Source organism: Papaver somniferum, unplaced genomic scaffold (genome assembly GCF_003573695.1).
Source record: "Papaver somniferum cultivar HN1 unplaced genomic scaffold, ASM357369v1 unplaced-scaffold_81, whole genome shotgun sequence".
Classification (NCBI taxonomy): domain Eukaryota; kingdom Viridiplantae; phylum Streptophyta; class Magnoliopsida; order Ranunculales; family Papaveraceae; genus Papaver; species Papaver somniferum.
Genome location: NW_020651082.1, coordinates 7158632 through 7173521, shown reverse-complemented (window position 1 = coordinate 7173521; position 14890 = coordinate 7158632). Strand labels below are relative to the sequence as shown.

General features: G+C 34.6%; 1 protein-coding gene across 2 annotated transcripts; it reads left to right on the top strand.

The window, feature by feature from the left end:
* Window positions 1-6112: 6112 nt before the first annotated feature.
* On the top strand, window positions 6113-12683 carry LOC113345316 (pentatricopeptide repeat-containing protein At3g22470, mitochondrial-like). 2 transcript variants are annotated; one of them, XM_026589103.1, is made up of 8 exons: window positions 6113-8072; window positions 8310-8468; window positions 9039-9840; window positions 9950-9984; window positions 10245-10724; window positions 10840-10920; window positions 11014-11781; window positions 11916-12683. In XM_026589103.1, exon 1 carries the CDS (start codon window positions 6202-6204, stop codon window positions 7987-7989), a length of 1788 nt encoding a protein of 595 aa, XP_026444888.1. In that variant the 5' UTR covers window positions 6113-6201; the 3' UTR covers window positions 7990-8072; window positions 8310-8468; window positions 9039-9840; window positions 9950-9984; window positions 10245-10724; window positions 10840-10920; window positions 11014-11781; window positions 11916-12683. The 2 variants fall into 2 exon arrangements, 1 of the variants encoding a protein (XP_026444888.1); XR_003358066.1 differs by lacking the exons at window positions 6113-8072; window positions 8310-8468 and adding an exon at window positions 8732-8899 and having other exon boundaries at window positions 9039-10724.
* Window positions 12684-14890: the final 2207 nt, after the last annotated feature.

Sequence of the window (14890 nt, the reverse complement as noted above, 5' to 3'; positions counted from 1 at the left end):
AAGAGAAATATTGGGTGGTGTTGTTAGACCCCTTCTTTTTCAAATACTGCATCAGCAGTAACATCATGGTGAAGAAGACGCTACAACAAAAGAGTCCAGAATCATCATCTAAATCGAAATCAATGATTGAAAATAAATCAAGAGCTTCAAAAAGAACAAAACGAGAACACGCATTAGATTAAACATCTAATCAAGTAGTAAAAAGTCTAAAATCATCATCATCTAAAAGGAAATCAACGATTGAAGAGAAATAAAGGAAGAAAAAACAACAAAAAAAGAAGATTATTCAACATCTATTCAAGTACAAAAAAGGTAAGATCATCTGCTACTTTTATCTATTGGAGTTTTATGTGTGTAAGAGTGCTATTTTGTGAGATTTGTTGTGATACTTTGCAGATTTTTACACTAGGGTGCTGTTTCAGGGATGTATGGTATGTTATATGTGTATGAATGCTATTTTTCTTACATTTATTATGATAGTGTATATATCTTTACATAGGCATGTCGTTTCAAGGATATATGGCTTGTTATGTGTGTAAGAATGTTGTTTTTGTTAGATTTTTTGTGAAAGTGTACAAACCCGTGGTGCTATTTCAGAGAAGTATAGATTGTTATGCGAGTATGAATGTTGGAAATGTGCAAATTTGTTGTGGTAGTGTACAGATTTTTACACGGTAATGCTATTTCAACAACATATAACATGTTGTGTGTGTTTTAAAGTTGTTTATATCATATTTGTGGTACTAGTGTAAATATTTGTACACCTTCATACTAATTCAGCAACATATGACATGTTATGTCTGTTTCGAAGTTGCTTTTCCCATGTTTGTGGTACTAGTGTAAAAATCTGTACACCTTCATGTTGTTTCAACAACATATGACTTGTTGTGTGTGTTTCGAAGTTGTTTTTCCATGTTTTTTGTAATAGTGTAAATATTTGTACACCTTCATGATAATTCAGCAACATATGGCATGTTGTGTGTGTTTTAAAGTAATTTTTCCCATGTTTGTGGTACAAGTGTAAAAATATGTACACTGTAATGTTATTTCAGCAACATATGACTCGTTGTCTATGTTTTGAAGTTGTTTTTACCAGATTTGTTGTACTGGTGTAAAGATCTGTACACCTTCATACTAATTCAGCAATATATGACCGGTTTTGTATGTTTTAAAGTTATTTTTTTTTGTGGTGCTAGTGTAAAGATCTGTACACTGTAATGCCATTTCAACGACATATGACTCGTTGTTTGTGTTTTAAAGTTGTTTCAATCAGATTTGTTGTACTAGTGTAAAGATCTGTACACCTTCATGTTAATTCAGCAACATATGACCTGTTGTGTGTGTTCCGAAGTTGTTTTTCCATGTTTGTGATACTAGTGTAAAAATTTGTACACCTTCATGTTGTTTCAGCAACATATGACCTGTTGTGTGTGTTTTGAATTTTTTTTTATCAGATTTGTGGTACTAGTGTAAATATCTGTACACCTTCATGCTAATTCAACAACATACGACCTGTTGAAGTTGTTTTTCCCATGTTTGTGGAATTAGTGCAAAGATATGTACACTTTCACGTTGTTTCAACAAAATATGACCTGTTGTGTTTGTTTTGAAGTTGTTTTTATCATATTTGTGGTACTAGGTGTAAATATCTGTACACCTTCATGCTAATTCAGTAACATATGACATGTTTTGTGTGTTTCAAATTTGCTTTTCCTATGTTTTTGGTACTAGTGTAAAGATATTTACACCTTCATGATGTTTCAACAACATATGACATGTTGTGTGTGTTTTGAAGTTGTTTTTATCATATTTGTCGTACTAGTGTAAAGATCTGTACACCTTTATGTTAATTCAGCAACATATTACCTGTTTTGGGAGACGAGAAGTATGTCTTGTGTGTGCATGGGCATAAAGTATGTCTTGCATGAGCATCAATATTGAATTTATTAGACTTATCTAGGTGTGTACATACTTAGCATGAATATTAGATTTGTTAAACTATATCAAGCATCATGTCAATTTTTCGCAGTTGGATTCGATTGATTTTTATAGGTGCGTACATACTTGTTGGAGATGGTAGCATCAGAACCTGCGAAAACCCGTCGGTGGTCATGCCAAACTGTAGAATATCGCAGAAAAAAAAAAGAATATCAAGATTGGCGTGCGAGTAGCGAGCAACAACTACAAAAGAAGAAGGAGACTTTTTGAAATTTTTGTTTAAGCTTAAATTGTTTGTAACTTTCTTAAATTTCTGACAACTATGTTTCATAACTTTCCTAAACAAGTACTCCCTCCGTTCCACTTTACTTAATGTTTTAGGGTTTATTTTTTGTTCCAAAATAGATGAGAGTTTTAGTATTTTATCCAAATTCTCTCTGTTTTACCCTTACTTTGGAATCACACCAGAGCATAAATTCTCATCGTAATCAACACATAAACAATTACTCCAATTTTTAAATATTTCCCACGGATGATATATACTCTAATCTATAAAAAATTGGTGCATCCCAAGCAAATTACAATGGGATTGGTAACTTTCTCTAAAATCTAGAAACTAAAAATTAGGTCATTTAATTTTTTTAAAGGTATTAATATGGGTAGAATACTCTCTTTGATGTTTCTTAATGTGCGTGAAAAACTCTACAACATCAAGTAAAATGGAACAGAGGGAGTATCTAATAGTAAAAACTTGGAATAATTTTATTATTAATGTGAATATTGATGTTTTGCATGTAGATTTGTGTCAGACTTATATGGTATATTATAGGTAAAAAAATTTATGTGTACATGATGGTGTACATGACAGTGCACATGTATTGACATGTCGGACATGTCAGAAAATTAAGGTGTTTATGGTGGTAGACATGTTCTAATAGGTTAAAACTAATATGCATTGTTCCAATGTAGTCTTTGAAGCAGCAGTAAGGATAGTAGATTCTATGCCCAGTAATGACTAGTTAGGTTCCTAATACGCATTTTGTTTTTTATCTTCAGTCGTATGTTCAAAATTTTTCATTGTTTCAGTTATTTAAGAGTTGATTTCATTTTAACCAATGACAGAAAAATGCCTTTAGTTTCTGAAAAAATTACTTTAAAAGAGTGGAAAAGTAATGCGTGAATGTGACATAACTGTGCATATAGAAGTAGAACTCAAACTAGATTCTTAAAGAGAATTAAGATATGATCATCCATTATAAAATGAAGGTGTACATAATGGTGCACTAATACTGATAGGTTAGAAAATTAAAGTTTACATGATGGTAACAAGCTACGGGGAAAAAAAAAAGAGAACATAGTTCATAAAAAATAAACTACCAAGTATTAAGAAAGAAGGATACTAAATCATCAAGGGAGGGTCAAGTGAAGCACTTATTGCACATCGTAGGTTTTCTTTACTTCTTCTTAGAAATTTTAATACATTAAGTTCTTCATCTTCAAGGTGGAGTCATAAAGATGAGACTAATGATCCATAAAAGCTTTTACCTATCTCGTAGACATCAACTTCATAATATTCAACCTAAAAAATAAAACATAAAGCATGAATCAAATGATCAAGAAAAAAAAAGTAACATAAAGTTGCAGAACAATGCACAAGTTTGAAAACAATAAACGCGAAGAAAAAGCATGTGTACAACTATGTACACTTAGTTGCAGAAATATGCGCACCTTCAAAACATTCAACCTGTGTACATCCATATCCATAAAACATGTCATACATCAATGAGATTGGACAAGGTGCACCGTTTTATATACTCATACAGCCTGGATCTTGTACCTAAGCACCAATAATGTTACCCATATTGATTAAAACTATTTTGAGCTTATGAGGTTTTAATAAGTTCTAGCACCCCCGCATGACATCCATTTATCACAGAGCATAGTAGCGTATAAACATGTACAACTCTACAAAAATCTAACTAATCAAACATATGTACCACAAAACAGAACATAAAATCAAAAGAGAGCACAATGGTGTACAACTATGCACACACCTACAAAAATACAACATCCATACCCATAAAATATACCATATATTATTGAGACAGCACAAAGGTGTACAATTACGCACACACCTTCAAAAATACAATTAATCCAACATCCATACCCACAAAACAAAACATAACAAAACAAAAAATAATGAGAATGCATACTAGTATACAACTATGTATACATTTACAGAAAAAAAACAAGAAAAATAGAGCATTTGTTCAAATAAAACAATCCATGCATTCATCACAAAGAACTTCAGTGTGCAAAATATGTACAGGTTACCAAAATAGGGTATGATGCTCATCATGATTCAAAAAAAGCATACACAACCTTCTCACACTTGGTTGAGACCCTCATATTACAAAAAACATATATCAAAAACTTATTTGGTGTACATTAAAGTCCATGCACATGCTATACAAACTGAAACACATGCTAGTGTACAAACATGTATTCCTCTACAAAAAACTAACAGATTTGAACATAGAAGAGAAGTTATTCTTTGAATCAATCTTTTAATAACAATAAACTGAAACTAATACGGTGCACAAGAAAGTATGCATTCTGTATAATAAAAAAATGGAAGAAATCAATCAATCTATCAATTAATCACCATCAGTAACTTTCATCGTTTTATAAAAACAAACATATGAACAAAACAAAAAAATCTTAATCCGATATATGTAGATCTCAAAATCGAAACAACTAACACAGAGCAAAAAATTTATGAAGAAGAAACGAAAACAAAGTCAGAATTGCATAAAAATCAAAACTTAAGCATAACAAAAATCAAAATTTAAAATAGCAAATCAAAAAAATCTAACAAAAGATAATAGATCGAATCGATTTCATATCATGCATTAAAAAAATAAGCAAAATCACAAAATCGAAGAAATAAAACAAAAGCTTAACGATGAAAATTAACCTGAGATCAAAATCTGATGAAGAAACAAGTTAATCCTCCAAAATCTCTATATATGTCTGTCTATATATCTTTTTCTCTCTATCTTTCTCAATCTCTTATGATTCGAAATCTTAGATCTAAATTTGATTTGAAATCTTAGATCCAAATTATTTTTGAAAAAAATCGTTCGCATATGGAAAACTAAAAGGGTAATTTGGATACTTTGAAAATTGGAATCGTTGTGTTTTTCGACTAACTCGTCCAGATTTTGGACCGAACCGTAAACATGGGAAATATTTGGACTAACCAGTACTAGGCTTTGGAGGAAGATCTAGAGTGTCTAAAGCCCAGGAAAAATGGGATTAAACGTTAATTTCTACTTTTAGGAGAGATATAACTTGCACCCCGGTTAGCAAGGCGCAAAATTTTTGACCCAGGGTAGTAGGATTATCAATTTTGGGTCACTTTGCAAATATGGGTGGCGTAATAGATTTTAGATTGCTTAGAGCAAATCCTATAGGTAGCGTAACTCTTTCATTTTGAAAGAGTGACTACCAATTTGGTCTAATTAGAGGCCACTATGGGAACTACCAACCTCACTTTCATCCCCAACACTATTGTGCACTCGTTCAGTCGAACGAGTGGTTATAAGTGGAACACTAGACGGCGGACAGTCCCTTGTCTAAAAAATTTGTTTTTTTTTTTACTTTGACGGGGGACTGTCCCCCGTCTATAATTTTTTTTGCTTTTTTTCTTTGACGAGGGACTGTCCCCCGTCTATTATTTTTTTTGTTTTTTTTTTGACTTTGACGGGGAGCTGTCCCCCGTCTATAATTTTTTTTGCTTTTTTTTTCTTACTTTGACGGAGGATTGTCCCCCGTCTATGCAACTTTTTTGCATTTCTTTTTTGGACAGGGGACTGTTCCCCTTCTAGTGTTCCTTTTTAAATTTGCCTATAGTAGCTTCACTCGTTTATATGAACGAGTCCTCTTTCATACCAAAGAATTTGTCTTCATTTGGGAACTACCCATAAGATATGAAAGAGTTTGTCTTCGTTTGGGAACTACCCATAGGATATGCTCTTAGGCCACTTATGGGTTGCAATGACTGTTTTGGTCATGTTTGAGATTCAGGGTCAAGGGGAGACATTTCCCGGTTAGGGTTTATGGTTTAAACACCGTCTGACTCTGCTAAAACCTTAAATTCAAAAGCTCTAGCTCTACCAAATAATCTTCCATAGCTAGCTGAACAATGTGAAAATATACCTGAAACTTCTTCCACATCCCCACACAAACAGAGAAAAAACCATGATTCTTTTCATCAGAAATGCAAGTCTCACCCATTCTTTATTACTCAAACCTCATCCTTTGATTCTAATCACAACTGTTAGAACTTATGGATCCCATAGTAGAACTCCATTTGAAGTTCTTGTGTTTGATCAATGCAAGTCTGGTCAAATCAAGAAACTTGAAGATGCACTGGGTTACTTTGATAAAATGGTTTCAGTGAAACCATTGCCATCAACTGAAACATTCAATCAACTATTGATTTCAGTGTCGAGAATGAGATGTGTTGATGCATTTGAGATGTATAAGAGGATGAAACTGGTTGGAATTCAACCTAATGTATTTACAGCTAACATTTTGATTAATTGTTGCTGTCAATTAAGTCGGTTGGATTGTGCATTCAGTTTGTTTGGTGAAATGCTTAAGAGGGGTTTTCAAATTGATACCGTGACTTTCACTTCTCTGATCAAAGGGTTGTGCCTGCAAGGGAAAGTTTTTCTTGCTCTTGAAGTGTTTGAGAGAATGATTGAAATGGGAATTCAACCGAATGTCGTTACTTGCGGAACTGTAATTAGCGGGCTTTGTAGAATAGGTGAAGTAGGTAATGCTCTTGAGTTGCAAAAGAATATGGGTAGATGGAATTGCAAGCCTGATATTGTTTCATATGGTGCAATCATAGATAGTCTATGCAAAAGAGGGTCAGTGAAAGAGGCTTTAAATCTCTTTTCCCGAATGATAAAAGATCAGGGAATTGTCCCAAGTGTTATTGTTTATAGCTCTTTGATCAGCGGACTCTGCAGTTCAGATCGGCTGAGTGAGGCTCTGCAACTCTTTTATAACATGTCTGGTCGAGGCATTGCTGCAGATGCGATCATTTATAGTTCTCTAATTCATGGTATCAGCAAACATGGATTGCGGAAGGAAGCAAAGACATTTTTTGATGAAATGGTGAATAGAGGGATCTCCCCGACAGTAGTAACATATAGTATACTAGTAGATTCTCTGTCCAAAGAAGGGAAGATGAGAGAAGCAGGCGAGTTATTTGCAGAAATGATTAGCTTAGGCAAAGAACCTAATGCACTTACTTATAACTCGATGATAGGTGGTCTGTGTTTGACAGGTAAGATTGACGAAGCGCATAGATTGTTTGATTCAATGGGGGATAAGGGCCTTGAACATGACGAACACAGCTTCACTGTGTTGATCAATGGGTATTGCAAGAACTTTAGGTTGGATGATGCTCTGCAGCTCTTCAAGAAAATGAAACAAAATGGATTGAAACCAACACAAGTTACTTACAGTACACTAGTGAATGGACTATGTCGCGCTGGAAGAATTAGGAATGCGCAAAGCCTGTTTGATGAGATGCAATCTGTTGGTATATCTCCAAATGTAGTCACATATGGTGCCTTACTGGATGGTCTTTGCAAGAATGGATACATTGATGAAGCAGTTGATTTATTTCAATCTCTGGAAGGTATGGGGTTTAAATATAATATTCGAATTTGTAGTCTAGTTATTGATGGCTTGTGCAAGGCTGGTAAATTTGAAGATGCAAAAAGATTGTTTGATGATCTCCCAAACAGAGCGCTAGTTCCTAACGTTATAACATATACCATATTGATCAGTGGCATGTGTAAAGAAGGTATGCAATTTGAGGCCGAAAGATTACTGTTTGAAATGGAAAAGAATGGTTGCTTGCCAAATGCTGTCACGTATAAAACTCTTATTAAAGGTTTTCTTGAAGCCAAAGATTTCAAGAAAGCTAAAGAGCTTCTTCAGAAAATGAGGGAAAAAAACTTTCACTGAGCAAGGCCACTTCTCATACTTTGAATGACTGCACTGTTTAGTCCTCCATATGAAGTATTAGCTTGCTTCCTTCCTAAAAACAGGTACCGACCATTTATAAGTTTTCAGCAATACGCATGTTTTACTTCTGCTTGATTTTGATTTATTCCAATGAGAAAGAACAAAATTATCAACTTTTGATGAATACCCATATTCTGAAATGTTGATTAATCATGGATGGATTTAACATTTTTGAGAACTGGGAGTATTTGGTTAGCAGAGTGGATGAATTTAAATAAGAGACTTTACCGTCACATTTGTGTTTTTGTTTTGATGTGCAGGTAAATGGTCAAGAAGTTTACAAGGATTATGCATGCGTATAATACATTGCTAATTCAAATTCAGGGCCTTACGATTTTGGAAGAGGTGCTTTCTGGATATTCCACTTTCTAAATATCACATCAGGAAAGGCGAAGGATAAAAAGATTTTCATGGGTCTGGTTGGTACTTGTTTGCACACTCATTATTTATTTATTTTGTTGTACACAATTGCGTTTTGGTAACATTTCACATTCAGTAAGAATTCATTGATGATTAGTGTCATTCTAGGTCACCTAATATATCAAAGAAACTTGGCAAAATTATATAATGGGGCTGATTAAGTTGTCAAATGAGAATAAGGGTTGGAAACCTCCAGGATGCTGATAGTTTTGGACGTTTCTGCTTTTCTTAATTTTGGCAGCCTTAGCTTTTATATCTTCACTAGTCTTAGATTTCTCTTCTACCTTATTGAGGAATATGAACATTTTGGCTATTCCTGCTTGTAGTTTATCATATATCCTCCAATGAGTTTGGATTTCCATTAGTCTTTTGCATTCCTCTTAGTTTGCTTTGCAGGTGATGTTATAAGGGCATATCCAAATTAAATCAGGTAGTTTTTTTGCTATAAGACTTGAGATGGAACTTGATGGTTATTATTCACTATTTAAGATTGTACTGGACATCAAAATCTGTGTTTCGAAGAGACCATGTTGTACTGTGAAAAATACTGATATTTTTTGGTGTTACAGGGTCTTCTGTAGGGGCCTTCAAGACTGGGAAGTAAGTGCTCTATGACGAGGGAAGCCAAGATTTTGTGAGAAGAGTTATTAGTGGTGACAAACTACTACGCATTTAAAATTTAGCTTTTATATACCAACTCTTTCGTAATCTCGAGAAGTTCTAGAAAAATTCAACCACTATGAACCATCAAAATTGTACAGGACGTAAACAAAGAATTTATAGTGTGTGTTGAGAAAGAGCTCAACATAATGGATGCGAATGTCGAAGAGGAATCAACTCAACGACTGGAAGAGCAAAACACATGAAAGGTCACAGAGACGAGGAATTCATAATGATCATGGCAAGCAAAGTAGCATTAAAGATTGCGAGATTGAAGCCACCCTCTCACAATTGTTGACAAAGGAATCGGGACCTTACTAAACTCTCACTGCAAGTGTGTTTGCTGAACAGTGAATATGTCAAGTTTGTTAGATAGGCTACAAGTTCATTATTAGGGATCAAGAAGTTGGTGGATATTTACAAGGAAACTCACTTTTCCTGCAGTCACACTCTAATCATGGAACTCAATCTTCTTGCAGCATTTCTGAAAGCGAATCGATACTGTTTAAGGTCATCGTGTTGGCATCTACATGATTCCAAATACGGTTTCCATCTCTTTCTCTGGCCTCCTCCCTCCCCCATAATAAAAAAAAGACTCTTTTCATCTCATTTCCTTGGTTGAATGTTAGGAAACAAGTGGGGGGTTTCGACGGAAGTCCGTGCTTGGTGCAGAATATCTCTAATCGGCATTAGGATTTCTCCTCTCGAAAAGTAAGTTGCACTGTACTTTTTTTTCATTTCCGTTTTATTCAACCTTGTGTGATTCTCTGTTGTTTTTTCATTCCGATGATTCTTTTTTTTTTCTTTTCGATTATTCTAGGACTTCAGTTATTATGATGGATCTAATTCGAGAAGGTACTATCATGAGCATAAAAAATATATTTGTACTAATGATTTTTGTATTGAAATTTCCATTAGTATTTTTATTACGTAATTAGTGAAAAAGATTTTTAAAAGACTTTCGGTTATGAAAATCTTCTGTTAATGTGTAAAGATTTCTGTATTAAAATTTCCATTATCAATTTTATTATCTAATTAATGAAAAAAGTAGTCTCTATATATAAAAGGATATGCTGTCATGGCTGTATCTTCTTCATACGCAACTTCTTTGGTAGGTCTTTTGATTTTCTTATTCACTATAACCTCGTCAACCACTACAAGAGATGTCAAAGCTTTGGATTTGGATGCACACTTTGATGCTAACAAAATTTGTGATCTGGTCAAAAAGGAAAATGAGATTTTATGCAGAGATGCACTGTTGATGTATCCGGGTATCTATGGGCCTTATGTTAACGATGCTGGGTCTACTTTGATCAGTGTGGCAAAGTTCCATGCTATGGATGCAAAGAACGTAATAATGGGTTTGTTTCCGAAGGCTCCCCGTGCTCAAAAAATTCATCTTAAATTTTGTCAACATTTGTACGATCATTTTCTACAAAAAGATTTAAAATCCTTATCTCGGTTGCTAGGGAAAAAGGATTACACCGGCTTACATAGGGCAGCAGGTGTTTTTATAAAATACGCATCCGATTGCGACGAGTCTTTCGAACCAGAACCATCTCCCTTGAAACCACATAACATGTTTTTCTTTAATGGTATTGATATGATATCAGCATTTTCGTACCTGCTTATTCATCAATAAATAAAATAATGGATAGTTTATTTTCTTTCATGTTTAAATTTACTTGTTCTGTTTGATTTTTTTATAAGGTAACCTTTACCTCCATGCGTTCAAAGAGATATGAAAGACATTAAAGCCCAACCTTAGATGGGCGAAGGCTGCAAAATCAGGTTGGCAATGTCCCTTTAAACTGTGTTTTCACAGATTGCACCCTGTAAGTGCTCCTCCAAACCATTATGAATAACCTCTGTTGGTATTTGCAGGCACAGTCAACCTCCTCAATGATATTTGTTAGGTGGGCAAGGTCCCAATTCCATGTCCCTTCGAATTTGTGTTTAATACAGATTTCAGCCTATATAAGTGCTCCTCCAAAACATTGTGAATAACCGCTGTTGGCATTGTTGCGGTCACAGTTACCCTCTCCGGGGTGGAGCCAAAGGGTTGACTAATTAACCCTGGCTCTAGCCCCCCCTAAAATTACTAAAACTGTTAAAAAGCCCTTGATTTTATAGTAAGTTTTACATTTAGTCCACCTAGTTTTTAAATTTAGCCCACTAGTATATATATAGTTTTTTTTAGTCCCCCTTATTTTCAAAGTCCGGCTCCTCCACTGTTCCCAAACTTGAAACTCTTGATATTGGTTCATTCTCTGGAGATCTTGAGCCCTTTCCGTTTCCTGCCGCCAACATTGTAGGAGGAGGAGGAACTGCAGTAGGCAATTATTTTCCATCGCTTTGTGAATTAACTCTTAGGGGAGGCGGCAAACTCAAATGTTTACCTGATCAAATTCAATACATCACTTCTTTACAGTGCCTGCGGATAAACCTTTTTAATTCTTTGGTGGCTCTGCCAGAATGGTTAGGTAATTTGACTTCTCTTAGGTTTTTGACTGTGAAAATGTTACGTATCTGCCTTCACAAGAGAAGATGCTACGGCTCACCTCACTACGAAAACTGTCTATTCATGGGTGTCAAGTCCTGGTGGATAGATGTAAACAAGGAGGAGAAGAGGCATACAAGATATCCCCCGAGGTTCGTCATCAAACCCTTTCATTTGATGAGTATTTTCTTTTCAGAAATCAAAATATTGCTTGTACTGATCTTTATATCAGTCAGTACCTCTGTTTTTCTGATCAAGACACTAATTCTTCATTTGTGTCTTTAAGATTGAAGTTGATTACTAAATCAAGGTGTTAAGGAATAAGGAGCAAGTTCGGGTTCTTCAGTATGTTTGGTGGTGGATCGGAGACCAGCTTTCTGCTTCTACAACAATCCTTGCATAAGTTTTACTGTGAGATTATGTAGATGTGCTAATTTTTTTTTGGCATTTTTTCTTCTTGTAGACATCCACGCTGAGATTTTACTAACAGATGAAAAAGGAAGAAGAGACAATTCTAAAAAAATATAAAGAACATTTCCCAAACAAAGGATCAGTCCAATAATACGACTCACCAGTAAATAACGCGAGACTTTTTTGTAAATCTCTGCTTTAATGTATTCTAAAATATATGTACTTTCTCAAGGTTCTGTAACCGGTTTCACAAAAGTGTCCTTTCTTCAGATAAAATTAGGGTACGATATCCATGTTTTCTTCAAGTTTTTCAAGCAAGGAGGATAAAGTCTGGACTATGCGCAGTTTCCCACAAGGAAAATCCTGTTTGGATCATTAGAGAGTGACTCGTGTCAAGACAAGTATATAACAACACCTTGTGACACAATCTTCCAAGTTCTCAATTTGATGATTTATCTAGCAAGTTGAACCTTGTTTTAGAACAAGTTCGAGCACTAATCTGTGGACTACAATCCTCTACAAAAACGCTTGCGGAGAAGATAGAACTAGTTGAATCCAGATTGGACCTTATTGAAGAGGAACATGATGAATACATATATTATGAGAACAATTTGGGAATATCCGAGTAAACTCTTTTGGTTCATTTTTATAGGAAATTCTTTATGAGGATTTATCTCTGTGTTCGAGAAGGATAACTAGGGTTTGGTATAGCATAAATTGTGATTACACAAGTTATTTCCAACGATTTTCATCTTACATGTTTTTAAGTTTATTTATTTAAATTCTAAACTTTTTGGAAGATGAACTGGCAATATTTAATCTTTATTGGTTATATGCAAAGTCTTATGAGATATATGTGTCCTTTACTTTTGTGAATTGAACTGATATCTCATACATGCTCGAAAGTTAAATCTATTAGGTTTTTGGAACTATAAAATAGAACAAACTTTGTGAGAAATTTTTTGCAATATTTTTCTACTCCGTCACACTTTTGTGTAATTACTGCATTATCACTCCATAAGATTTTCTCATGTTGAGTCATGTCGCGCAAATTGTCTTCTCGTTGAGATTAATTTATGTCGATGATTAGGATACAAATCCATGTGATTTGTTAATGTCCGACAAAATCCTTCTTTTTGCAAAAGTAAGGTCACTCATGTTTCCCTTTTGGGAATAACATCAAATAGGGGAGAGTTTTTAAGTGAACTTGTGCTTAATTGTTATATCTTTGTGGGGGAGATACCTACCACCCCTACCCACATGAATAGTTGTATTCTGTTCCATAATACTCCCTACTTTTCAAAATTCCTAGACATAAAATTTTCCCAACAACTTTATTAGAAGTATTAGGTAGAAAAGTCTCCAAAGTGCCTTCTCTTCCTTGCCATATATCCAGATCCATTTAGCATGCAAAAACCTGTTCATAAGTCTTAATTTCTCAATACCTACACTTCCACCTTCTTTTGACAAATTCATTTTCTTCCAGCCAACCCATCCTTTCTTATCTTTTTGATTTGCGCTGCCTATAAAAACAGTCTCATTATCTTTTCCATCTGTTTCACCACAAAAGCTGGCATTTCAAAGAGAGACAAATAATACGCAGGAAGGCTTGAAATCACATGTTTTATAAGCATAATTCTCCCTCCTTTGGATAAATATCTTCTCTGCCACATACTAAGCTTCTTCTAAGTTTTTTGAATAATCACATCCCACACTCCTACAGATTTAGACTTGCTTCCCAAAGGGATCCCCAAATATTTCGTTGAGAAAGAAGTAATAGGACAACCAAAAACTCTAGCACTTTCCACAACATTAACTGTATTCCCAACTGGAACTGATGCACTTTTCTTGGAATTGACTTTCATACCAGAAACTAATTGAAAAGTCAGCATTATATTTTTGATATTTTGGAGTGGTAATCTCGACGGTTTATAGTTGTTCTAGAATAGGGATCATGGTTCGGTGCGGTTTTAACCACAGAACCTGACCATCAATCATAGCCGTGAAATCATGTCAATTTGATCCTATCCATCGTTGATAGTATAAAATCCCCTAAACCTAAAAGAAAGATAACAACCAAGATTTGGATCTCTTTCCCCTCTCTTCTTCTCAGCTGCGGCCGTAATCACAAGAATTTCTTTAATCATGGAAAATAAGATCAGATTGTTGATTAAATCACATATCATAATGATGTTTCCTCTCAAAACTCAAAGTAAGTTGTGGTAGTATTATTTATAGTCATTCGATTGATTTTCATTGATATCCCTGCTGTTTACCGGATGTTAACCAGAAATACCTGCCATCTCATCTGACAACATTTTACGATCATGAATAACAATGAGTTCCGGTGTCAACAGGTCTCATTCCTATTAATATGCTAACCACCGACGGCCAAATAAGTGAAGTTTGCTGATTTTATATGTTATATGTGAACATAGCCCAGCTATTCATGAGAAAAAGAAAATTAAACTAAATTAGGAAACACAATTAAAATTTAGGAATTCATCTAGATTCTGTTTCCTAATTTGGTTTGGTTTCCTGTTTTTGGTCTTAATATTATTGAAGCCTATATAAGAGTCCTAGCAATGTATTATAGTATTCTACATCCAATTAGTTATTGTTCTCTAGTTTTTTGTGAATCTCTTCGCACCAGTTTTCATTCTTTTCTAGATCTTTGATCCAATCTACAGTATACCACATTAGGGTTCTTAAAATGGCTTTTTTATCTCCATTTCGAGCAAGTGATCCCTCTGTACCCGCTAACAATACGATTTCTTCTTATTATAAGGTTTATATTGATCCGTCGGAACCTAAGGACCTGGAATTACAAGCCAGGTGGTCAAGATTGAT

Coding starts and splice junctions, on each gene's coding strand:
- LOC113345316 (XM_026589103.1), top strand. CDS start 6,202: ATGATTCTTTTCATCAGAAATGCAAGTCTCACCCATTCTTTATTACTC.